The sequence below is a fragment of the Muntiacus reevesi genome, chromosome 3 (genome assembly GCF_963930625.1).
Source record: "Muntiacus reevesi chromosome 3, mMunRee1.1, whole genome shotgun sequence".
Classification (NCBI taxonomy): Eukaryota; Metazoa; Chordata; class Mammalia; order Artiodactyla; family Cervidae; genus Muntiacus; species Muntiacus reevesi.
The window spans coordinates 32,910,019-32,935,409 of record NC_089251.1 but is presented as its reverse complement, the minus strand read 5'-3'; the positions used below and the strand labels follow the sequence as shown (position 1 = coordinate 32,935,409).

General features: G+C 46.4%; 2 protein-coding genes across 3 annotated transcripts; both read right to left on the bottom strand.

Annotated features, from left to right (window-relative positions):
- Window positions 1-171: 171 nt before the first annotated feature.
- On the bottom strand, window positions 172-21,331 carry TRIM54 (tripartite motif containing 54). 2 transcript variants are annotated; one of them, XM_065928800.1, is made up of 9 exons: window positions 20,809-21,331; window positions 4,887-5,059; window positions 4,194-4,365; window positions 2,309-2,404; window positions 1,392-1,625; window positions 1,095-1,117; window positions 855-979; window positions 628-720; window positions 172-324 (listed from the first exon to the last, which is right to left on the bottom strand). In XM_065928800.1, the coding sequence occupies exons 1-9, from the start codon at window positions 20,974-20,976 to the stop codon at window positions 308-310; spliced, it is 1,101 nt and encodes a 366-aa protein (XP_065784872.1). In that variant the 5' UTR covers window positions 20,977-21,331; the 3' UTR covers window positions 172-307. The 2 variants fall into 2 exon arrangements, with proteins under 2 accessions (XP_065784872.1, XP_065784873.1); XM_065928801.1 differs by having other exon boundaries at window positions 1,095-1,114.
- Window positions 21,332-23,475: 2,144 nt separating this feature from the next.
- DNAJC5G (DnaJ heat shock protein family (Hsp40) member C5 gamma) lies at window positions 23,476-25,391 on the bottom strand. The gene is made up of 4 exons (XM_065927222.1): window positions 25,279-25,391; window positions 24,562-24,775; window positions 24,219-24,363; window positions 23,476-23,528 (listed from the first exon to the last, which is right to left on the bottom strand). Exons 1-4 carry the CDS (start codon window positions 25,389-25,391, stop codon window positions 23,476-23,478), a joined length of 525 nt encoding a protein of 174 aa, XP_065783294.1.

Below are 25,391 nucleotides of genomic sequence, written 5' to 3'. Positions count from 1 at the left end.
CCGTGCCTAATATCAAGGAGGTGCCCCAAAAGGGTTCGTTCCGCTTCACCCGCCACCCCCACCCGTCCCCGCTTCCCAGGAGGTCCCAGATTTGGAGAAGGGCGGGATGGCTGGTGATGCTATGTCTCCGAAGCAGAAGCTCAGAGAGTGAGCAGTGAAAGGAGCTGCGGGTCGGGACGCATTAGCTCTTTATTGAGCCCCTCCCCCGCGGCGGGGCGCCGGGCTGGGTGGCACGGTGGTCTCTGCTCAGGTCGTTAACCATCCGAGCGCCAGGACCCGGGTGCGCAGGATCCGCAACAGGAGCGAGTCAGTGCTGGCCTGTGCCTGGGAAAGAAAGCTCAGTGGGCGGGCGCTCCCAAGAAACAAGGCAATTCCGAAGCCCAGCTCACTCGTTTCTCCAGGCAGGAGGGTTTCTCCTCCACTGCCCCACCTAACCCGGTCTCCCACCAGCCCAGAGAGATGGTTAGTGTTAAAGAAAGTTGTACTTCGGCCGGCGCGCTAGGGGGCGCGCCCCTCCTGGTTGAGGTTGGGAGTAGGGGTTCCAAGCGATCCCTGATGCCCGGGAAAGTACGATGGCCCGACGGTGGAAGGGGGTCCCCGCCAGGCCCCGCCGATGTCCACACTCACTTTCCCGCCCATCCGTCCGCTCTTCCTCTGGTCCTGCGTGGCCCTCTTCCCCTTCCACCGCGACCTCCTCATCCTCTTCCTCCCCAGAAGTGCCTAGGCCAGGAGAAGGCTGGATGAGTTGGGGTCCCTTATTCTCTGGCCGTCTTACTCCCATCCCTCCCCGATCCAGAGGGTCTGGACTCCCAGCCCTAGCGGCCGACCGCTTCCTCACATCCTGTCTTCCTCACCTGCCTGGAAGTCGATGGTCCTCAGCATTTCGGCCACATGCTCCACGCTCACGGTGAATTGATCCATTCTTTCATAGCCCGGCTCCGGCCGGCCGGCCAGCTCCACCTTCGACATCGTCCCGACCCTGCAGCAGCCGCAGCGGCTCAGCTGGAGACTCCCAGCACCACCACCCCCTTCCCACCCTTGTCAGTGGAGTCCCCGCCCACCCCTTCCTCTCCCTTCCCACTCCACCTACTCACTTATTGATCAACTCCTTGGCCTGCTGCAGGGAAGAAAGGAGGGTGAGAGTAAGCACTGTGCCAACCTCCGGCAATATCCCATTTCTGATGCCCACCTCTGTCCTGCGTGTTGGGGGTGCGGGGATGCATGTCCCAATTTGTTAAGGAAAAAAAAGACAGAGAGGGTGACTTGCCCAAAACCATGGGGCAAGTAGGTGCCAGAAATAAGACTTGAACCCGGCTTCCCAGTGAGAAGGCCCCCACTGCAGCCACTAGGTGGCCTGCCACTGTGCGCCTCCCCCTCCCCCCAGGGCCCACCTGCAGGTAGAGTGCCATCTGCGGCTCCTCCATGGACTGGATGGCAGACTCCACCAGCTTAGAGGAGGCCTCCAGGTGGTCTCCATACTGGCGGATGAGGCCCCTGACTCGCTGCAGCTTCTCCTCCTGCTCCTTGGCCAGCGCCTGCAGCAGCTCACCCTTCCGCTCCTCCAGCACCGCACACAGGCCCTCAAACCTCTGGTTCAGCAACTGCTTCTGCCTCCGGCTGTTTTCCTGAAAAACCAGGAATAAGGATGAGACCTCATAGCTGGGAGAGCACCAGGCTACTTGTCCCACTCCCTACTTAATGGAAGTCTCTGGGAGCCAAGAAGAGATGTGACCTGTCAATTACAACCACAAATTAGTGGCAGAGACCAGACTCCACCCAAGGGCTTCTGGTTCCCAGATCTTTTCAGTAATAATAATACTTTGTTGAGGTTTAATTGACATACAACATATTAGCTTCAGGTGTACAACATAATGATCCAATATTTGTATATATTGTGAACTGATCACCACAATATGTCTAATTAACATCGAACACCATACATAGTGGACAAAAATTTTTCCCTGTGATGGGAACTTTTAAGATCTACTCTCTCAGAAAATAACACTATATATTTAAAGGAGTTTCATGAGTGCTGCTGCCTAATTCTCTGACTCTGGTTTTTATTTGTATTATCTCACTTAATTCTCAAAAAGCTCCATGGTGGTAGCCATCATATCATTCTCATCATCACTCTTTTACGTAGTTAAAAACAAGCAAACCCAAACACTGAGAAGTCAAGTCACTGGACCAGTCACAGGGGAGGACAGAGCTGGGATTCAAACCTAGCAGCCTGGGTAAGCACATTCTACCACTTGTGATTCACCTCCAGGAGCTCAGCAACTTTCCCTCCCTCCCTTTCCAGGCTCACCTCAATGGTCTGGCACACCTCCTCCATCTGTGTGATCACTGCTTGCACACGGTCATTGCCGGCCACCAGCATCGCGATGCCATCGCTGAGCTCACTCTGCCACACACACAGGCCAGCACTCAGGGCTGGAGGACCTGGTCTGGAGCTAAGTCCCTCCCTCCCTGTTCAGGGCTACCCAGGAGAGGACTGTCCCCTCCACTCCACCATCAGAGCATCCTCAGGGCAACTCTGACAGAGATCTAGAGAGTTTGGAACCATTCAAGAAGTTTGGAAGCACAGTCTATAAATTCTGGAAGGAAGTGGAGAGAGGAAGTCCTCCACCACCAAGTGAGGAAGAGACATTCACCAAATATCCGCCAAATGCCAGGCACTGGGCTGCGTGGTTTATCATCCACCAATTTTGAAAAGGTCTTCAGGATTATCTGTTAAGATAATATTGCCTCTTCTCCATTCTCTTTATTCTGTCATTCTGGGGCTCTGATTAGATATATGTTAGACCTTCTCATTCCCAACCTCCTCATCTCCCAGTGCTATATTCTGAGATATTTTTTCAGTCCTCTCTTTCCCTTTTAAAATTTTTTACGTGAAAAAAAAAAATTTTTTCTGGCCATGCTGTGTGACTTGTGGCATCTTAGTTCCCCAACTCAGGCCCTTGAGAGTAAAAGCACAGAGTGCTAACCACTGGACAGCCAGGGAATTCCCCAGTCCTCTCTTACTGAGAGGAAGTTGTCGTTTAATTCGTCCCTTGAATGTTTTGTTTTCTACAATTATATTTTCATTTCTAAAAGCTCTGTTTGGTTCTTTGTCAAATCTGCACTTTTAATAGTCTACTATTGCTTATTTTTAAATTCCATTTTTAAAGCATTTTATACAAAGCTGACTTTACCTTCTTTAATAATACCAGTATCTTAATTTCTTGAGGGTCTAAATCTGAAAATTTTGTTTCTGCTGACTTCACTCATGAGTACGTTTCTTTGTTTATCTTCAATTGTGAGCTCATCTTATGTTGATCTTAATCTAAGAAAAACCCAAGGCCTAAATTGAGGGTTTTTCCACCAGGGAGAATTTGCATTTGCTTTAGTCAAAAGCCAGGTGGCACAACTGACTACTCTAGGGATTCCTGGGATTCCAGTGTATCCTGTGATCCTTGGGGGTCTTTGTTGTAGGTCCCCCAAGTTTCAGAAGTTTGTAGGCATAATCTCATCTGTCTAGTTCAGTAATAATTTGCCTATGGGAAATCCTACCTTTCCCATGCTTATCATTCAGGGTTCTGTTCACATCTCAGTCCCTCACCTTCTCTCCCTACCTCACCAACACTTGGAGCTTTCCTTTACTTTCTTTTTTTTCTTTTTCTTTTTCCTTTACTTTCTACCTGTCTACTAATTTAATTTTTATTTTATTTTTTCAATTATATTTTTAAAAATTAACTGATTAATTTATTTTTTTGACCATTACTGCATGGCATGTGGAATCTTGGTTCCCCAACCAGGGGTTGAACCAGTGCCCCCTGCACTGGAAGCTTAACCACCAGACCTCCAGAGGAGTCCCTTAATTTTTAAATAATGTTTTATGTAGAATCTACTTGTATGACAGTGAGATGGCCTTGAGAGTTCACCATACTGCATCCATTTCTCATATGATCCTTACAACTCTCAGGTGTAAGCACTTTCATTCCCATTTTACAAGTGAGGAAGAACGTCAGGACCAGAGAGGTCAAGTGACTTACCCAAGGTCACACTCTGAACTGGGACTTCAGCCCTGATCTGCCTGCCTTTGAAGTCAAGTGGAGTAAGAGGCTGCAGTTTGAGATCCCATCCTGCATCCCCACCGCTCCCCCCGACTCCCACCACCCCACCCCATACTTTCTCCCTCTGCTGCTTGATACCTTCTGGCGTTTGTAAATGGTGGGCAGTGGGGCCACCTCACAGTCCTTGTGGGCACCAAAGACCTTGCAGAGAGAGCAGGTGGGCACTTCACAGCTCAGACAGTAGATATTGATCTTCTCGTCTTCATGCTCCTCGCACATGAGGTGCTGCTCAGCCTTGGAATGCAGTGGACTGCGGGGGAGTGGGCAGGGTGGGAGGGTGGTCAGGGGCCAGGCAGGGGGGCCAAGCGTGTGAGGCCCCCTGAGCACTTTTTCTTCCGCCTTCACCAGCCACTGCCACCCTCTGTGCCCCTACAGCTGCTGCTGTGGCTGGGCAGGCGGGTGACTTCCTCTTCACTTGAGGAACAGAGCTACATCCAGGGTGCAGGAGGCCTAGATGCATGAGTAGTTTCTATTCCAGGGGGCAGGGAAGTCCCACGGGAGGGAGGTCATGGAGGGTTGGCAAGGACCTTGCTGGTGGACGGCCAGCCCCTCCCAGGTGAAGAGGGGGAAGCGCTGACCGGGAATCAGAGGCCGCCTGAGCTGGTGACCCACTGAGCTGGGGGCAAGCCCCTCCTCCTCTCAGGTCCACTCCTCTCGTCACTAAACTGAAGAGGCAGGTTGATCGTTTCAGCTTCTCCCTGCTGGCCCTGAGGGCTCCCTGGCTATGTCCCAGGTCCTGCACTTTAGAGAAATGAGACCCTAACAGCTCACCGGGAGGACTCCTGCTTGTAAATGTCGATAATGTTCTCCACGAGCAGGTTCCGCTGCAGGCCGTAGACACCATGTCGGTCCAGGACCACCTCGTGCCTGCAAGATGGGCAGCGGAAACGGCCCCCTGAAGACACAGTGGTGGAGCTCCGGGATTGCCACAGAGGGTTCGAGGCCTGTGGGTGCAGACAGCGTGAGAGGAAGGCCCAGTGAGTTATGGGGGAACTGGAGGGGGCGGGAGGGAAAGTCACAGGGGCTGGGGAGTAGGACAGTGATGGAGGGGGAGGCAGAAGCTCTTTTTTTATTTTTTTGGCCATGGTGTGTTGCATGGCATGTGGGATCTTAGTTCCCCAAGTAGGGATTGAATCTGTGTCCCATGCACTGGGAGCACATAGTCTTAACCACTGGACGGCCAAGGAATTTCCCACCCACTCTTTTCTATGACTGGGCGCTCCTCTGAGAGCAGCCCCAGGTGGGTGGCCATGGAAATCTCTCCCACCTTTGTCTCTTTACTCAGCCCACCCCTTTGAGTGTCCCTGCATCCAGAGCCTAGCTTGATCAGGCCTTGTCAGGGCAAGACCTCCTCAAAAGGGCCCAGCTTGGAGCTGTGGGGAGACATTGGCCTCAGCAGGAAGACCAAGAAAGGAAATGAACTCTGAGCAATGTAGCCAATAGCCTCCAGCCTGGACTCTCGTGGGCCACGTCTGGGGGAGATTCTTTGCAACCCTGGGCAGGGGCACAGAGACAAATGCTGAACAAGGAGCAGACAGATAGAGCTGGGTAATCCAGGGAAATCTCTCCAGGCACAGGGAATCAGGGTTCCTGGGTTCCCAGGCTGCTCCTGTGTGCCCTACCGTGCATGTCTGGGCAAGCATTCAACCTCTGCACAATTAAGGACTAGACTGGATTATTCACTCTACCACAAAAGTTGAGTGTGCCAGGTAATTGCTAGGCTCTGGGGAAAAGATGACTATCCCTGCCCTCAGGAAGAGCAAACTGACAAATTGTATCCAGTGGACTGGGTGTTATGACAGGAGGAAGCTTGGAAGGAGGACTCACCAGGTGGGATCACCAGTTCCTCCCATTTACACCCCTGAGAGGACCTGTTCCATCCCGTCCTAAAAGGGAGAGCCCTGCCATGGCTGAGGCTGCAGAGGTTTGGCTCAGAATTGAGGGCATGATCACCTGACCCAATAGGACCAATCAGTTTTTCTCTCTAGGAAATTGGAATGGAGACACAGAGGCTGAGGTGACTAGACCATGTGCAGCTTTTGAATTGAAAAAAGACCTGTGGAGTTGAGCTAAGAGCCGACATTGTGGCTATCCCAAAGTCTGTACAAGTGGGCCATGTGAGGGGTCAGACTCTGTGAACAGAGAAGCCTGGTCTGCAGGGAAGAGAAAGAACCAATCTGGGGAGAGAAGTAGAGATGAAAGACTGGTGGAGACTGCTTGTCGTTCCTCAATATTCACCTCTTCTTCTTCTTCTTCAATAATAGAGACCCTAGACTTTTAGTAAGACAGACGGAATAAAGACCACGCAACCAAGCTTCCCTTCCAGCTGGGCGTGAAGAGGTGACTGTGTTCTGGCCAATGGGATATAGATAGAAATGTTTTGTGCAATTTCTAGGAAGTATCTTTAATGTGAAAGGCATGCTCTACTTCTCTTTTCTCCTGGAATGAAGATGAAATGGCACAGGTTGAAGCAGCCATCTAGAGCCGTACAGTAGCCACATACCGAGAATGGCAAGATAAAAGGAGTCTCTGATGAGGCAGAACTGGACTGCCCACCTTCACTGGAGAGAAAAGAAGTTTTACCTACTTGAAGTCGCTGTTATTTTCGGTTTTCTGTCTTTTACAGCTGAACCTAATCCTAACTGGCTGGAAGAACACTCACTCCTAGAGAGTGATGGAGAGGGTAGTCACCTGTGACTTTGTGTGTTTAGATGTATTTCCCACAGTTGGGTTCTATAAACTTCTCCAAATCCTTATCACATTTTGGCGGGATTTCTTTTTTTTTTTAATCTATTTATTTATTTTGGGGTTTGCTGGGTCTCTGTTGCTGTGCAGGTTTTTCTCTAGTTGTGGCAAGAGGGGCTACTCTCTAGTTGTAATGCACAGGCTTCTCGTTGCAGAAGCCTCTCTTGTCACAGAGCACAGGCTCTAGAGTGCTTGGGCTTTAGTAGTTGTGGCTCCTGGGCCCTAGAGCACAGGCTTGGTAGTTGTGGTGCATAGGCTTAGTTGCTCGGAAGCATGTGAGATCTTCCTGGACCAGGGATTGAACCCGAGTCTCCTGCATTGGCCAGCAGATTCTTTACCACTGAGCCTCGGGGGAAGCCCTTGGCTGAATTTCTTGAAAATTATAAGAAGTTAACACTTCAGCCCATCATAAAGCTAAAAAAGATTAGCTTGAATTATCCCAAGGCTGTGTTTGTGTAAATAAACATAAATCCTTAGTAATTGGAATTGTATGAATATTGTTAAGTTTAGCTTAGAGACTGGGCTAAAGTGTGAGATCGCTGGCCTTTTGTTTGCTTGATGCAATTATCTTTCAGTATTTAGAATCCAAGTGAGCAAGGTGGTGTTAGAAAAACTCTAAGCCTGCAAACTCCTGGAATCTTATTTCTCTTTGATTGGCTGGTGGCAAGCCTTTAAATCTCCTCGGTGTCTGAATGGGAGGAAGGGGGCGTATTACTTTTTATATAATTAAATTATTTTATTTTATCTTTGGCTGTGTCGGTCTTCACTGCTGCACTTGGGTTTTCTCTAGTTGCAGAGGGCAACTTCATTGTGGTGTGTGGTCTTCTTATTTCAATGGCTTCTCTTGTTGCAGAGCACAGGCTGTATGTGCATGGGCTTCAGTAGTTGCAGCTCGAAGGCTTTAGAGCACAGGCTCAATAGTTGTGGTGCATGGGCCTAGTTGCCCTGTGGCATGTGGGATCTTCCCAGACCAGGAATCCAACCTGTGTCCCTTGCACTGGCAGGAGGATTCTTAACCACTGGACCACCAGGGAAGTCAGGGGGCATATTCTATAGTCTTGGCCCAGAGCAAAGACAGACTCGTAAAGCTTCTGCTAACCTCTGCCCCTTACTGGACCCTTCCTCCATACTCATTATTTAACAGTCAACACATGTTTTGAGGACCTATTATGTGCCAAGCACTGTGCTAGGGGTTTTCTACACATTCTTGAATTTAACCCTCAAGAATTTCTTGTAAAGACGGTGGAAAAGGGCCTTCCCTGGTGGTCCAGTGGCTAAGACTCTGAGCTCCCAATGCAGGGGCCCAGGTTCCATCCCTGGTCAGGGAACTAGATCCCACATGCTCCAGCGAAGATCGAATGATCCCGTGTGCTGCATCTAAGACTCAGAGCAGTCAAATAAATAAATAAATAAATAAATAAATAAATAAATTTTTTTTAAAGATGGTGGAGGAGATGAACATTTACACTCTAACCTGGACTACAAGAAATATAGTAAGAAATATACAAGTCTAACACCTATTGAACACTTAGTTTATGCCAGGCTTTGCTCTAAATCCTTTTATTTGTATTAATTCATTTCATTTTCATATCATTAGCTCCATTTCAAAGACGGGAAATTGTAGCCCAGAAAAGTTAAATAAATTTGCACATGGTCATCAGCCAGTTGGTAGCAAAATCAATATCTGAACTCAGGCACTCTGATCTCAGGGTCAGAGTAGTCATTATACTCTGAATAATCATTATACTACATTGTCAGATACAATAAAATTTAGGTGTACTGAAGAATGATGCCCAAAGCTAACATTTTTCTCCCTGAGCCTTAGGTGAAGTGTTTTAGTAAAAGAGTCATGAAGGACCAAGCATCATCCTTTCATATAGGAACCTTTCACATAGGAAAGAGAGGACAGCTTAAAAGTCAACTGCACAACTGTGGATTGAAGTTATTTCAACAGAAATAAACAGAAGATGACTCATCATACCAAAACCCCGTGTGCCACAGAGTGCAAGCTGGCAACCAGAGTGACCTTCTTGTCTGTGGAGAGATAGTTCAAATCTCACAGGAGACTTCCTCCCATGGCTACACAGGCCCCCACGGTAGATAATTCATCATAATTCATCAGATTTGTGTGAAAAATATTCTGAGGCAACATAACCCAACTGAGACACTCAACTGCCTACTAATCCATGTCATACCCCTCTATTCATCCAAGAAGTCAAAGAGGTAAACAGAGATTACAAACCAATGACAACATCCAGAGAGCCAGTCTGCTTTTGGAAGGAAGCCAAGGTCAACAGGGTTGAGTGACGAATTTACCCTCAGTACAGATAAAGCTATCCCTATTTAAAGAGGACTGATAAACAGAAGAGATCCAACAGGAGATGCAAGCCAAGATAATACAAAAAGGAAATGGAAAAGAAAGCATGACAAGGGACAAAGGTACCTTCTGGAAGAACTGCTTCAACAAACAATTCAATCTCAATTAAAGAAATGAAGAAAACATTTGTTGTTCAGTCACTAATTTGTGTCTGGCTCTCTGCAGCACCCAGGGCTTCCCTGTCTTCGCTATCTCCCGGAGTTTGCTCAAACTCATGTCTATTGAGTCAGTGATGTTATCTAATCGTCTCATCCTCTGCCACCTCCTTCTCCTCCTTGACTTCAATCTTTCCCAGCATCAGGGTCTTTTCCAATGAGTTGGCTCTTCGAATCAGGTGACCAAAGTATTGGAGCTTCAGTTTCAGCATCAATCCTTCCAATGAATATTCAGGGTTGGTTTCCTTTAGAACTGACTGGTTTGATCTCCTTGCTATCCAGGGGACTTTCAAGAGTCTTCTCCAGTACTACAGTTTGAAAGCATCAATTCTTCGGTGCTCAGCCTTCTTTATTCTCCAACTCTCAAATTCGTACATGACTAGTGGAAAAATCATAGCTTTGGCTAAACATACCTTTGTCAGCAAAGTGATGTCTCTGCTTTTAATATGCTGTCTAGGTTTGTCATAGCTTTTCTTCCAAGAAGCAAGTGTCTTTTAATTTCATGGCTGCAGTTATCGTCTGCAGTGATTTTGGAGCCCAAGAAAATAAAATCTGTCAGTTTCCATTTCCCACCCATCTATTTGCCATGAAGTTATGAGACCAGATGCCATGATCTTCATTTTTTGAATGTTGGGTTTTAAGCCAGGTTTTTCACTGTCCTCTTTTATCCTCATCAAGAGGCTGTTTAGTTCCTCTTCACTTTCTGCCATTAGTGTGGCAATCATCTGCATATGTAAGATTGTTGCTATTTCTCCCAGCAATCTTGATTCCAGCTTGTGCTTAATCCAGTCCAGCATTTCACATGATATAATCTGCAAATAAAAATAAGCAGGGTGACAACATGCAGCCTTGATGTACTCCTTTCCCAATTTTGAACCAGTCCATTGTTCCATGTCCAGTTCTAGCTGTTGCTTCTTGACCTGCATACAGATTTCTCAGGAGGCAGGTAAGGTGGTCCTATATTCCCATCTCTTTAAGAATTTTCCACAGTGTGTTGTGATCCATAGGGTTAAGGACTTTAGTGTAGGTAATGAAGCAGAAGTAGATTTTTTTTGTAATTCCCTTGCTTTACTGTGTCCAATGGATGTTGGCAATTTGATCTCTGGTTCCTCTGCCTTTACTAAATCCAGCTTGTATATCTGGAAGTTCTCAGTTCACGTACTGTTGAAGCCTAGCTTGAAGGATTTTGAGCATTACCTTGCTAGTAAGTGAAATGAGTAGAACTGTGCAGTTCTTGGAACATTCTTTGGCATCACCTTTCTTTGAGACTGGAATGAAAGCTGACCTTTTCCAGTCCTGCGGCCACTGCTAAGTTTCCAAACTTGCTGGCATATTGAGTGCAGCACTTTCACAGCATCATCTTTTAGGATTTTCAATTGCTCAGCTGGAACTCCATCACTTCTACCAGCTTTATTCATGGTAATGCTTCCTAAGACCCACCTGACTTCACACTCCAGGATGTCTGACTCTAGGTGAGTGACCAAACCATTGTGATTATCCCGGGCATTAAGACCTTTTTTGTATAGTTCTTCTGTGTTTTCTTGCCATCTCTTCTTAATCTCTTCTGCTTCTGCTAGGTCCTTGCTGTTTCTGTCCTTTATTGTGCCCATCTTTGCATGAAACGTTCCCTTGGTATCTCCAATTTGCTTGAAGAGATCTCTAGTCTTTCCCATTCTACTGTTTTCCTCTATTTCTTTGCATTGTTCACTTAAGAAGAAAGCATAGTCTCCTTCATTAAAGAAGAACCAGTCACAAAAGGACAAATACTGTATGACCCCTCTTATATGAGGTACCTAGAATGGTCAAATTCACAGAGATAGAAGGGTGGTTGCCAGGGGTTGAGGGATGGGAAATGAGTTATTATTTAATAGGTATGGAGTTTCCATTTGGGATGATGAGAGTTCTGGAGATGGACAGTGGTGATGGTTGAACAACAATGTGAATATTCTTAATGCCACTGAACTGCACACTTAAGAATGGTTAAGATAGTAAATATTTATTTTATGTGTACTTTACCACAGTGCTACAAAAGAGAAGAAAAAGTAATCAAGACTTGTTGGGTTATCTTGGTCAAGGGTCCTACTTCAGATTCCCCACAGTGAGGACTCACCCCAGAGATTGACCTGAGGTGGGCTGGTGAGGCACGGTACCTCATCACCACCTCCATACCTGTTAAAGAAATTTCCTTGGTGGCTCATCCCACTGGCTAATCCTGGCTAAAACTTTCTCCCAGGACCAGGGCCTTTGAGAAGCAATCAATGCTTAGACAGTCAACCTCGGTCCCTTGTTTGAAGAGCACCTTTCTTGGAAGCTGGAGAGCACATAGGGTAGGCGAGGGGGAGGGTTACTCCTCTCTGGCCACAGGCTGGCGCTGCTCCCTGGAGTAGATGCCACAGCTGAGCACAGCTTTGCCACTCATCCCCGGGTCCCAGAGTCCTCCCCTGTTCCACAGCTCAACTCCTCCTGCCATATTCTGCCTCTGGTGGGCTTTCCTCCTAACCTCGAGGGCACCTTTTTTTTTTCCACCTCTTCCTTTTTGTAATGGTTTCAGCAGTGTTTCCCCTACCCAACTCCACATCCAACTTCCTTTGCTAGAGTAGACCCTGAAATGTATATGTGGTGTGTATATATGTCCTTTGGTACTAGGGCTAAACTTGACTACTAATAAACAGTAAAGTTTTTCTTTTGGATTTTCGGAGTCTTCTAGCTTATGGCATGACATGTTGCTAGCTTATGTAGCTCAGACACCCTCACTGTGCTACCCGAGTGTGCACTGTTTCCCAAAATGTGGTATACATACTGAGTGCAGGCATGAAGATTTCAGGCGGCTTGGGATGGACACAAACATTTCTTAGGTGTTTGGTGTTTAGTCGCTAAGTCGTGTCTGACTCTTTGCGACCCCATGGACTGTAGCCCGACAGACTCCTCTGTCCATGGGATTTTTCCAGGCAAGAATTCTGGCGTGGGTTGGCATTTCCTTCTTCAGGGGATCATCCCAACCCAGGGACTGAACCTCCATTTGCAGGCAGATTCTTTACCACTGAGATACCAGGTAAGCCCTCTTATGTGTTTACCTTAACGTATATTAGAAAAAAATAACCAGCCTATAAAACTGGTGATTTTTCGTGGATTTTGTCATTTAGAATTATAAATATTTCATCTTTAAAAGTGAGTTCTTTTTTACAAAATTATTTATTTGGCTGTACCAGATCTTGGTTGCGGCATGCAGTTTCTTGGTACTTGCAAGATCTAGTTCCCTGACCAAGGAACCCCTGCATTGGGAGCTCTGAGTCCGAACCACCATGGAAGTCCCCAAAGTGAGTTCTTTTAAGAAGAAATACTCAAGCATAGTACAAGTGGTGTACACAAGGATCCAAATTTTGGCAAAAATCAGGAAGATGACAGAGAATGAAGTTTGGGACATTTGCTCTAACCCTTTCCTAACTCCCTCCCCTAATCAAAACTTGCGTGTCTTGCATCCTAAATGGTTTGCAAATGCCAAGTGACTACCTTGAGAAAGTCATCTGTACTAGATATGCAGATAAAATTGTTCCCCATTCTTGGTAGCATCTCTGTATTTTAATTGAGAGCATTTAATGCAAGATGATATAGGGAAAGTAGCAGTGATCTGAAGATGTGGTTTGGGATTTGCCATTTATGACCTGGGGAAAACAATTTCTCTTATGGCTCAAATTTCCTCAGATCTAAAATGAGGATTTGTACTTAGCAGTAGCTCCATTCAAAGGCGGATGTTCTCTGAGCAATGAGCCTTAATGGATGTATTTATGGTAAGAATACTGACCAGTGTGGGGGAAGGGAGTTGTTAGTTTTCGTAGCAACCTTCTCCTCTCACGTCTAGCAGGTCACCAGGTCCCTGTTTTGAATCCACTATCTCATTTGTGCCTTCCTCTAGCTGTCCCTGGAATGCCCTCTTCCTGTTTGATATTAATAGTTCCTGAAATCCCATCTTCTCTGAAATAGCCCTAGTGTGTTTAGATGGATTTATACATTCTATAATTTTATATTATTTATGAGTCTTAAAATCTACATAATACAGGAGCTCCCTGGTGGTCCAATGGCTAAGACTCCAAGATCTTAATGCAGGGGACCTGGGTTCCATCCCTGGTCAGGGAACTAGATCCCACGTGCTGCAACTAAGCCCCAGCGTAGCCAAAAAGAAAAAAGAATTTCATAACACAGCTGTATTATTTTTGTAACCAGAATAAACAGTAAGACTGTTTTTTCAGATAGTTAACATGCTTGTTATTTAATGCTGCTGCTTATTTGCTTCAGTTGTGTCTGACTCCACAGACTGTAGCCTGCCAGGCTCCTCTGTCCATGGGGATTCTCCAGGCAAGAATACTGGAGTGGGCTGTCATGCCCTCCTCCAGGGGATCTTCCCGACCCAGGGATCAAACCCACGGCTCCTGAACTGCAGGCAGATTCTTTACCACCTGAGCCACCAGGGAAGTCCAGTTATTTAATAGTAAAGACTAAATGAGCTACAATGGTATTACGATGCAACTCTCTTTAACATGTTCTTAACATGGGGAGAGACTCATGAAAAAAGCAGGATGTAAGTCTATATAGACAGTAGGATCCAAATTTTGAAATGGGTGATGGGAGTTATAGGATTTAAAAATTTCTTATTTGTAGTCATCTACATTTCCCAAATTTCTTTGTATAAACCATGAATTACTTTATAACATGCATAAAATGAAAACTAAATATTTTTGCAATAATTTCCACTGAGTGATAGAATTGTGGGTGATTCCTTCCTTCTTTTTTTAAAAAATATATTTTTGAAATTTTGTACAAAGACCTTGTGTTTGGGGAAATAAATGTTTACTTTTTAAAAATACAATGCTCAATCCTGCCGTGAGTGAACAGGGGGCATTAGAATGCCAGAGGCATTAACAGGAGAAAAGATACTTAGCAGACCTATGTTAGTTTACTCCCTAGTTCATACACTACAGATGCCCTATCTCCTGGGCAGGGTATTCAGGCTCCATCACTCCATTACCTCCCTAAGGGGTTCTTATGGTCAACCTCATCCCTGGGGGCCATTTCCCCGTTAACTACCCCTCGGCCCAAGGAAGGGTGAGGGGAGAAGGACTGTCAGTTATATTAAGGGAGTTGTTCTTGTTGTTTTAAACAAACTGGAGAAGCATAAATAAATAAAAGGGTTTATCTAAAAAAAAAAAAAACTGTTGGTTTAAGGAAAGTGTTTAAGAAAATACCACTTGAAGACAGGGTAGACGGGAAGCAGGAGATGGTTGTTAGAAAGAGTTTTAGGAAACCAAAGATACTATAGGAGTTCAAATTACAGATAGAGGAGTCATGGGACAGAGGAAACTTGAAAGGTAGATTTTTACCGTGAAGGGCTTTTTAAAAAAAAATTGTAAAACCTTAGAGGGTTTTGAATCCAAGGGTAAAGAGCTGAACTTAATTTTGTAGGCAAGGTTTCTAAACTGCAAGACAAAATCAGAGTGAATATTAATCTAACAGAAGTGATTTGGATACACGGGAGAGAAGACTGGCCATTGCTTCTGATGTAAAGGCCCAGGCTTCCCTGGTGGTCCAGTGGTGAAGACTCTGCGCTTCCACTGCAGGGGGCGCCCTTGGTCAGGGAAGTAAGATCTCCCACGAGTCCATCTGGCCAGATAGACACACAGATCAGAAGCAAGGTACAAGCGCGTCACACGCTTGCCCTCAGAAACAAAAAACCTTGCAAAGACCAGGGATGCCAGAGATGGAATCTGGCCAATCGCGTGGATGTGAGTAGGCTGACTGAGAGAGGAGGGAGTAAAAAAAAATTCAGACCTTTCAAGACTGGTGCTTGGGAAGACATTGGTGCCTGTGACGCTGGAGAACTTAAACCTGGGGGCCACTGCTCCCGAAATGAGTAGAATTCAAGGGTTCTGTGAACCTTGATGGGAAAAATGACATCTTTATTTTCACTAACATCTAGAAATTGAGCACTGTCCTTTATTATGAAGGTAGGAATTGGGGTGTTGGTGTTGGGTGGGGGAAACATTGCCGAAGCCATGAGCTGTCTCTCTTTTAAGCTATATTTCTTTGGTGATGGTCTGCAGCATCCAATGGAAACATTCCATCTAGAAAGATGCTCTGTGAATGTAGTTCTTCTATTGAATCTACACTCCTCTCAGAATGTTTTCCATCTTTCCTGGCTACCCAGAGTGACGCTGATTTGGGATACTGGCCAAGGAGGTAAGGAGGGTTGTTGGCAGCTATCTCCCCTAAACTTGGCCTGGCCAATGATGAATAGTGAACCATGCAGGTCCTTTGAGACAGAACCTCAGAATATACTAGAGAAACTGTGGGAAAACAGGGGCAGAAGACCACACATTTGAAGCAAGCTGAAGACCTTTAGAAGAATCCAGGCATTGTCAGCAAAAGCTGAGTTGTGGGTGGGGGAGGGGTTTTGATGGGAGGGCTTGCTCTGCCCAGCAGAGCCTAGCAGTGAGCATGACACAGGGATTTATGAAAGGAGGCTGACTCAGAAGAGGCCTGGTAAGCAGGAGAGTGAGCCACGGGACTTCCTACTCGGTTCAGCAGTTAAAACGCCATGCTGCCAATACAGGGGGAGTGGGTTTGATCCCTGGTCGGGGAACTTAGATCCCACGTGCCAATGGTGCAGCCAGGAAAAACAAGAAACAAAACAAACAAAAAAAAAGAGTGAGCCAAGATAGGACACTAGTAACTGAAAGCAAAGTCCTGAAAGAATGGAAATACATGATGATGTTTCTTCAATTTGTGAAATTGGATTGTGAGAATTACAAGGATGTTAAATAGCAATTTAAAGCTCCTCTTTATCCATGTGTGTGTAAATAGGCTTGAAGAGGTGAAACAACCTGCTTTACAGTCATGGCCAATTAAGGAAGAAACTGGTAGGACTAGAGCCCAGGAGTGCTGAGTCTCGGTTTATGATTTTATTTCCCAGTAAATCCAGTTTCTTCCCTCAAATAAGATCCTAAGCCTGCTATAAGATTAATATAGTTCATAAAATTTCAATCAACCAGTTTCCTATAAAAGAGACCTGCCCAAGTCTGGGCTGGGGAGGGGACATCTCAGGGCCCTCAGCAGCAGGGGGAAGTGGCTGAAGAGGAAGGCTGTGTAGGGTTTTCACCAGCTGGCCTGTACTTGATGACAGCAGCCCTAACAATTAGACTATAAAGAACTGGAATTTGGGGGACTTCCCTGGTGGTCTAGTGGTTAAGAATATGCCTTGCAATGCAGGGATCAACGGTTTGATCCCTGGTCAGGGAACTAAGATCCCACATGCCATGGAGCAATTAAACCCTGCAGATCACAACCACTGAGCCTGCACACCACTACTGGGGAGCCTGTGCACCACAATGAAAGATCTCACATGCTGCAACTAAGACCCAAAGCAACCTAAATACTAAAAAAAAAAAAAAGAAAAAGAAAGAAAAAAGGAACTTGAATTTGGGATGAATTAAAAGAGGTCATTTCTTTCCCAGTTTGCCCTTTATTTCAGAAGGAGGCCCCTTTCTTGCTATTCCCATCTCTGTAACTCTCTCCCTAAATGGACACCCTCCAGAAAAGCTGTTTCTGAACAACCTTCTCACAAGGCCTTCTGGTTGTCTGTTAAATTACAACAGGTTGCAGCTCATAAACAAGTGCCCACAGTGAAGCGGGGGCAGGTATAAAAATAAACCACAGGCTGTTTTAAAGCAGTTTAGGAAGGAATAGAGTTTACAAATTCAGAAACACATGGGAAGATGTTTGTGTCAAATTCCCACACCGACAGCTTTCCCCTAGCCAAAATGCTTGGTAGCTGAGTGGGTGCAAGTGTGGGGAAAGAGAAAGAGAGAAATTAAAGGGGGTTAATGTGGTGTTTTGGTGTTTTATTCTGTTTAAATTCAGAGAGAGGGAGAGAGAAAGAGAACTGTATCACAGCTCTAAAGAAAATGAGTTAAATTGTGATGGCAACTATGTGAAAATATGTATAGAGACAAGTATAATATGCAAACATGAAAACAATTGCATAGGGGAAGGTGGGATTATGGATAATTTCCTCCCAAACCTTTAATACTGTTCAAGGTTTTCAATGAATTTTTTTTTTTTTTTTTGGTCCCGCCATGGGATCTTAATTCCCCAACCAGGGATTGAACCCAGGCCCTCAACAGTGAAAGAGTGGAGACCTAACCACTGGACCAGCAAGTAATTACCTCAAAGAAATATTTTAATTTTTAAAATTTTGTTTCCTGACTCTTTTATTAAGCTGATGTTCAGTTCAGTCGCTCAGTTGCATCCAACTCTTTGCGACTCCATGGACTGCAGCATGCCAGGCCTCCCTGTCTAGCACCAACTCCCGGAATTTACTCAAACTCATGTCCATTGAGTCAGTGATGCCATCCAACCATCTCATCCTCTGTCATCCCCATCTCTTCCCACCTTCAACCTTGCCCAGCATCGGGGTCTTTTCAAATGAGTCAGTTCTTATAACCTGATGTTTTAAGGTCACAATCCCTCAAAATTATTTTTTTAGTAGTTTTAAAATTATTTGGTTGTGCTGGGTCTTAGTTGGGGCATGTGGGATCTTGTTCCCTGACCAGGGATCAAATGCAGGTCGCTTGCATTGGGAGTGCAGAGTCTTAGCCATTGGACCACCAGGGAAGTTTCTCCTTCCAAATTCTTTTTTGTTGTCTATCACAGTAGTTTTTTAGGACAGCAAAACACGGAGCATCATCTAAATGTTTCAGAGCATGGGTAAAATAGACTCTGACTCAGTCATAACAATGGACCACTATATAGCCATTAAAAAGGAAGATGCATATTGGAATGTGTGGTTATGGAACAATAGCCAAGAGCGTGAACCAAGGCAGATATAGGATAAATTTAGCTTACATATGTGCACACACACACACGCACGCGCACACACACACACACACACACACACACACAAATGTGTACCTAACCATGGAAAATTTCTGCAAGGGTACCCAGAAAGTTGGTAATGGCTACTTCCATCTGGAGAAGGGAATTAGAGAGGGCCGAAGGTGAAGATTCACTTTTCATAATATAAATTCTTATAGTGTTTGAAAAAAATATGTGTGTGGGTGTGTAATATACTGGTATCACTTTTCTAAGTCCTATTAACTTTCTAGGCAATGTTCTAAGTGTGTTCTTCCTAAGTAGTTTCAAGATATAGAAGTCCTATTCTCGTCCCCATACTTAGAAAACAGTATCTGATTATGCCTAGAGTTGTCAAAATGTGGAGGCAATGTGTGAAAAAACTAAATATGCTCATCTTTCAGAGGGAGGTCTGCTGAGATGTATATACATAAGTGCAGCCAAAAAACTGGGTCAGCCTCCCACCAGGCCATCCCAAATAAAGCAGCAAGGAAATGACCTGCTTTACTCTTCTCTCTTTGGAGGGCTAGGGGTGCCCTGTACTTCAAAAGATACACATTAGTCCAGATCCACAGAACCATCCCGAAGTCCTGGGAATCATGTTATCTCCCAAATATTCTTCACAGGGTTCGACCCAAACAATTCCCAAGTCTCTCTGGGCTCAGATCAGTATTCCAGACCTTCAGGGAACCAAAACAGTGTGTCTGGATACAGAAGACTGACTTGGAACATCTTTTGGGGGTGGTTTAGTTGCTAAGTCATGTCTGACTCTTGCAACCCTGTGGACTGTAGCCCGCCAGGCTCCTCTATCCATGGGATTTTCCAGGCAAGAATACTGGAGTGGGTTGCCATTTCCTTCTCCAGGGGATCTTCCCGACTCAGGGATGAACATCTTCTAGTTTCCATATATAGGACCCTCCCTGCGTCCCTCTGCCCAGTGATACTGTGTGCCATGCACTTTAATATTCTGACCACTCTTTTTTTTATAAAACATGTTACCTTCACTTTCAAAAGTTTGCTTTCACATATTTCAGGCTCTAATGAAAGAATGTTTAACTACAAATTCATGAGATGGGATGGCAAAACCTTCTGTCATTCCCCCCTTGGCATCTCAGCCTGAAGGATGTTCAGACTTAATCAGACCAAGGAAAAACCCAAGATGGTGGGTTGTACATGACTGAATGCCCAGGATGATCAGACCCCAGAGAGGGAAAACCACTGGCTCTGAGGTTCTCAGGAGCCAAATAATGACAGGTTTGGAGACTTAGAGGAATAGGAGATGGCAAAAGGTCTCGATGGGAAGATGGCAGGAGAGACCACGGAGCTCAGGGAAGACAGCAGACAACAAAGGGTAGGTTGTGGGCACAGCTGTAGAATGACCTGAATCAGCCAGCCAATTATTTTCCCCCAAACATGCTGCCCCCAAAGAACTTAAAAGGGGAGCATTCTCTTGGTTAAGTTAAAAATCACTGTGTTCAACATGTTTCCTCATAATTTCTGATACAGATGAAGACTGCGTGCTCATGATGTTCCTTATCGCTGCCATGCCTACTAAGTCAGCCAGCTCTGGTCTATTCTGAGCTTTTACTTCATTGGTAAGGACACGTGTGTTTGTGTGTGTGTGTGTGTGTGTGTGTGTGTGTGTGTGTGTGTCTTTATCCCTCACTCTCCCTGATCTTTGTTCGTTTTAGAGATTATTAGAACCTACACCAGGGCATGGGGCAAGAAAGAAAGCCCATTTATATAAACCATTCTCATACGTGCTGCTTTTAGTTCTGAAACCAGGAGCTAAAATGAGATCTGTGAATTTGATTAGCTATGCTTTGCTCCGTGACCACACACAAGCCAAAATTGGTTCCATTTGGGGGAAGTAAAATGTATTCTCTGCCTTCTCCCTGCTTAAGTGACCTCGATCCCTTTTAACCAACAGGTCTCTTGACTCACCAATCTGGGGAGGGACACAAGTGTCACCTCTAGTGGGGGAGAATTCCCAGTGTTCTGTCCACTGTCTAACTTTGCCTGCCCACCCCCCCAAGATGGATGTGCTCAGTCTTTTGCTTTAAATACAAATAATTTCACTGTCATCATGGACCTTTCTCATTTTTTAATGTTTCATTATCTCATTGCTATTTTCTCCAGATTTTCCATATTGTTCTTGAAATCTCAACTCCAAGCTGGAATGCAGAGTCTAGCACAGACTGTCACACAGCCTCGTTAGAGGATCACTTCCCTGTCCAGTTTCCATGCGGGTCTCCTTTTCTCTGTAGAGACCAGCATCCCAGGGCTGTCCATGCACAGGCTGTATGCTCGCCAGCCTGCAGAGCAGCTGCTGACTCATGCTTACTTTGGGATCTGCTAGGACCCCTGGCTCTCCTTCTGCCCTTCAGCCAGGACAGCCACCACCAGCCACCTCGTAGCGCCTTCCTCCCATCACCTTCTGGGTGCTCGGCGCTGACCTGACCAAGAGGCCTCTCGCCAGCCTGCCCCGGCCCGGCCCGGCCCTGCCCCGGCCCACCTGGAAGACATCGTTGGCGCACTTGCGGCACAGGTTGTGCTGGCAGGGTAGGATCACCACCGGCTTGGAGAACATCTCCAGGCAGATGGGGCAAATGAGCTGCTTCTCCAGGTTGTCCATGCTGTGTGCATCCCCTAGCAGCGGCTTGAAACCCACCGTGAAGTTCATCCCCTCAGCGACTGTGCCTACCCTGGCCTTGGCCCTGGTCTTGGCCTGCTCTCACTGCCTCTGGACCCTTCCTCGTGTCTTTCGACAGTCTTCCGACTCTTTGTGTTCCCTTCTGTTGCTCACTCCTGAAACAGCTCTGCTATGTCTCCTGTCCCTTCCTCAAAACAATCTGCCTCGTCCTTAGATAGCTGTTTTCAGACACTTTGCCTCGCTTTAGTTTCTGCTCTGTACCCTGGCCAGGCACATGTAGCTTTTTCTCTTCCTGTCTCCCTGAATGGCTCTGTCCCTGGAAATTTCTCCTTTTGTTTCCCAAACCCCTCTTGTCCACTCTGTGGGCAGTGCTGTTTGTCTCTCACTCCCCAGAGAGGAGATTGGTTTTTAACGTGGGGGTGGGGAACAAGGAGCATGTGTGTGTGACATTCCAACTCCCAATTTAGCTCCTGTAAGGCGAGCCACAGCTGTCACCGAGTGAGTGACCCTGACTCATTCGGGAACGGGTGACTCCCCAGAGCGAGAGTGGGGTGAACTTCACTGCTGTGGTGGAAGCCGAGGTGGGCAACAGAGGTGCTCTCACTCAGAGGGCTCCTGTGAGCCCCCGACCCCCATGCTTGGGCCTGGGTGCCTCTTCCAGGTAGTGACACAGAATCTGAACTGGCCCGTGTGACAGGCACCATACATGGCCTGGGTGAAAGGAGAGATCCTGCTGGACCTATAGATAGAGACAATGAAAGTTTTTGCCTCCAAGGCTTAGTCAGTGACTTTGACCGTCTTCTTCTGAATCCTATGATTCAGAACAAGGGCACCAGAGATGACAGAGAGGCTCTTTTTTGTTCTTGCCCAGATCTTTCTTATATCCCCCTGTCCTAGGAAAAGAAGCCCAGGAGGCTGGAGCTGGCAGGTGCGCCAGGGCCTGAAACGACCTCATGAGCGTATCCCTGAGAAAACATAGGATTCTGGTCCCTCAACACATCACTGGAGCCACACCAAGGACATCTCTTAATTTGTTAGGAAATCTAGAGAAGCTGAGTTGGGCAGAAAGGACCTGGATGCCAGGGACCTATTTTGGGCACAGCGGGAATCGGTCTCCAGGGGAAATTTACAGCATTGACAAAGTCATCATCACAAGGCTCTGGGAAGCCTCTGCCCCAGCTCCACACATGTCCTGATCTCTGGCTCCCTGAGGCAGGCTGATCTCAGATATGCCCACTGGTCCTCTACCTTTTTCTCCTTCTTCTTCTCTATCCCAGGCATGATTTGTCTTTTTGTGGCCCAACATATGCACTGGGATTGGATTTAAAAGGCTCTTTTATTCACTGACATTCCTTAGCCCTTCTCCTAGTCAGGAGAGAGAAGTTTGAGGAGTTACTAGGTTCTGACCCTGCGAAGATGGGGAATGGTGTGATGAGGATACCAGACAGACAGTGCGATGAGGCACACATGGGGTAAGGGTCTGGAATCATTCAGTCTTTACCCTATCGCATTTTTCATGCCCCTATTTTAAGCGCAAAACATATAGTGATCAGCTTGTACAGAAGGATGGAAGCCGGCAGGCACTGCTGTGTGAACTTCGGTCAACCCACAGGCCCCATGCTCATGGATGCTGTGCTAGCAGCTGCAGTTCAGGGAGAATTGAAAGGCGGAACCACAACCTCTAAGCCTCAAATGCACTTATGCTCTTCCTGAGTTGTCTCATGGTGGTACCGGATGAGGCTGGCAATGCCAAGGGCATGGGCACCAGAAGAAGATGAGGCCAGCCCCCAGAAAGGTGTCACCCGCTTGGGAATGAGGCTGAACAAAGAGTTCCTGGCACACAGAATTGCACCAAAGGCGGGTCACCTGATACAGCAGCTCCAGGACAGGATCCATCCTGCTTGGTTTTCAGGATCCTGATGGAAGTCTCATAAGTGGCTGACACTACCGCTGACACTGGCTCATTTTCCAAGGAAGGCACAGGAAAAACAAGGTTCAGGAAAAGACTGTCACCCCTGCCTAAGACCTCACAAGGGTTGGGTAAGAGGGCTGCTCTCTAACAGGTTGAAATTGGGACTAGAGCTAAAAAGAAAAACAGCTGGATGACCCTGTATGGCCAGGGTCAGTGACAGCATCAAGGACAAAGATGGCGTCCTCACTGGGATGGAGGCCATCAGTGCTTCTGAAGACGGGAGTCTTACACGTAGAAGGGGCAAATCAGGGTCAATGTTAGAACAGGGCTACTTGCTCCTCTCTTCATCAAGTCCAGTGGACTGGGCAGCAGAAGGCACCCTCATTGGGTCAGCATCTAAGGCCAGAAGAAGATGGCATCTTATTAACTAGAGGGAATGATCATGCAGAATTTAAAGCAAACCCCCTACAGATAAGGATACAATACCTGTAGTCCACACTATAAAGATATAACTTTCCATTAAAGACTCAGCTGAATTGTTTTTAGTGTGTATTTTTTCTTACCCTTTAATTATTGCTGCGTTTCAGTTTTCATACCTCACTCTTCTTCCTTTTTTACTAATTATCATCACTAGAACCATCTTCCTCTCTTCTAAAATGTTCTCTGCATCCTATGATGGATTGAAAAACACATATGTCAACATCTAGTAACAATTTTTTAGTCTGTTGTGTAGTTGCTAAGTTACGTCTGACTCTTTTGTGACCCCATGGACTGTAGCCCACCAGGTTCCTCTGCCCTTGAGCTTTCCCAGGCAAGAATACTGTAGTAGGTTGCCATTTCCTTCTCCAGGGGATCTTCCTGACCCAGGGATCAACCTGAGTCTCCTGCCTTAGCAGACAGATTCTTTACCATTGAGCCACCCGGGAAACCCATTTTTTAGTCCACTGGTGAGAAAAGGGTTACCTTGCAGTTATGTATTCCTGTCACTAGATGGCACTGGTGTGGATTTCAGTCAACCCACACCTCAGTGGATAATCTGACACTACCTCTCTCAAGTAAATGCAAAGAACTGCATCCTCTAACTTGTCTTCAACTACTGCCTTTTCTAGGCACAGCTTCCACCCCATTCCTTACCTTAATGCCCACCCCATTCATTAAGCTTAACAGTCATGGAAAGCGACCATTACATTTAAACTGTCAGTTTTTGCCATAAACCCCTCAGAAACCAAGTGTACCCTCTTCTCTTTCTTCACTTGGCCCCAATCCTGACTTGAGAGTTGGGGGTTCACAGTTGAGAGTTCAGGGTTTCACCCACAACCCTAATTCAGCTCTCACCCCAGTCCCTGCCTGTGGTTCTCACCTGACCTTGGAGGCTGATGCTGGACATTTGATGCATATTTTTTGTTAGTCGCTTCCTCAGGTGGTGGCTTAAGTGTTCCACAGCAAAAGCAGCAGCAGCAGCAGCAACAGCAACAGGTGAGCAGAGCACACAGGAGGATAAGCGTCTACAAGGTGGGAAAGAATGGCTTCAATACAGCAGTTCCTGTGTATTTCCATTCAAGCTCCACCCCGCCTCAATTCTTCCAGCACCCAGTATATGAGACAATAGAAGCATTTGTTCTAGGAGAGGCGAATCAGCCATTCTAAGAGTGGAGGGGTGCCCCTCCTTCCTTATTTTTAAGGGACCAGAAGAAACTGTGTACCTTGAACCAACAACTATTCATCGTAAAATAGTATGTGACTCCTTCTTCGCCAAAGTGATCGTATATATATATCCCCAATGAGCCATGCCGGTCATAAATTTTCCGCTTCTTAGGGTCACTCAGTACGGAGTGGGCTGTGTTGATCTCCTTGAAGATTTCTGCTGCTTGAGCGTCCCCTGGATTCTTGTCTGGATGATACTTCAAGGCCAGTCTCCTAGCCAGGCAATACCCAAAAGAAGTGTGGGCAGAGGGTGGGAGTGGTAGGGGTGGGAGGGTTACGAATAATGACAGGGATAAGTCTCTAGAGGGTGAAGAAAGAATGCATGAGAGGATGGAAGCAAGCAGCCCAAGTCTATATTCCTTCACACGAAAGAGGATGATGGCCCCATCTGGCCCCAAAGTGGAGGTCTGGGGATTTAAAAATTGGGTCAGGGGACTTCCCTGGTGATCTAGTGGTTAAGAATCTGCTTTCCAATGCAGAGGACGTGGGTTTGATCCCTGGTCAGGGAACTAAGATCCCACATGGCACAGGGCAACTAAACCAGTGCCTTCTAGAGCCTGCATGCCACAATGAAAGATCCTACATGCCACAAAAAAGACCTGATGCAGCCAAATAAATAAATTTTTTTTTTAAAAAAAAGGGTCAGAAAGCAAGGTAGGAGGAAAAGGGCTTAAAAGGGAGAATTGTGAGATTTAATAAGGGGCTGATGTCTGAACCTGTAGGCCTTCTTGACGTCTTCAGGTGAGGCGCCCTTCTTAAGCTCCAGCACTGCATAGAGGGTTGACCCAGACTTGGACAACCGGCGGGCGGCCTCGTCCACATGAGCCAT

Bases quoted from the DNA above. Each gene is read 5' to 3' on its own strand.
- TRIM54 (XM_065928800.1), bottom strand. From the start codon at position 20,976: ATGAACTTCACGGTGGGTTTCAAGCCGCTGCTAGGGGATGCACACAGC. The intron at 5,060-20,808 runs GTGGGCCGGGGC...CTGCACCCACAG, and splicing joins GCGCCAACGATGTCTTCCAG to GCCTCGAACCCTCTGTGGCA. The intron at 4,366-4,886 runs GTGAGCTGTTAG...ACTCCCCCGCAG, and splicing joins TACAAGCAGGAGTCCTCCCG to TCCACTGCATTCCAAGGCTG.
- DNAJC5G (XM_065927222.1), bottom strand. From the start codon at position 25,391: ATGGCTCATGTGGACGAGGCCGCCCGCCGGTTGTCCAAGTCTGGGTCA. The intron at 24,776-25,278 runs GTTCAGACATCA...TTGCCTGGCTAG, and splicing joins GACGTCAAGAAGGCCTACAG to GAGACTGGCCTTGAAGTATC. The intron at 24,364-24,561 runs GTACACAGTTTC...CCCACCTTGTAG, and splicing joins TGAATAGTTGTTGGTTCAAG to ACGCTTATCCTCCTGTGTGC.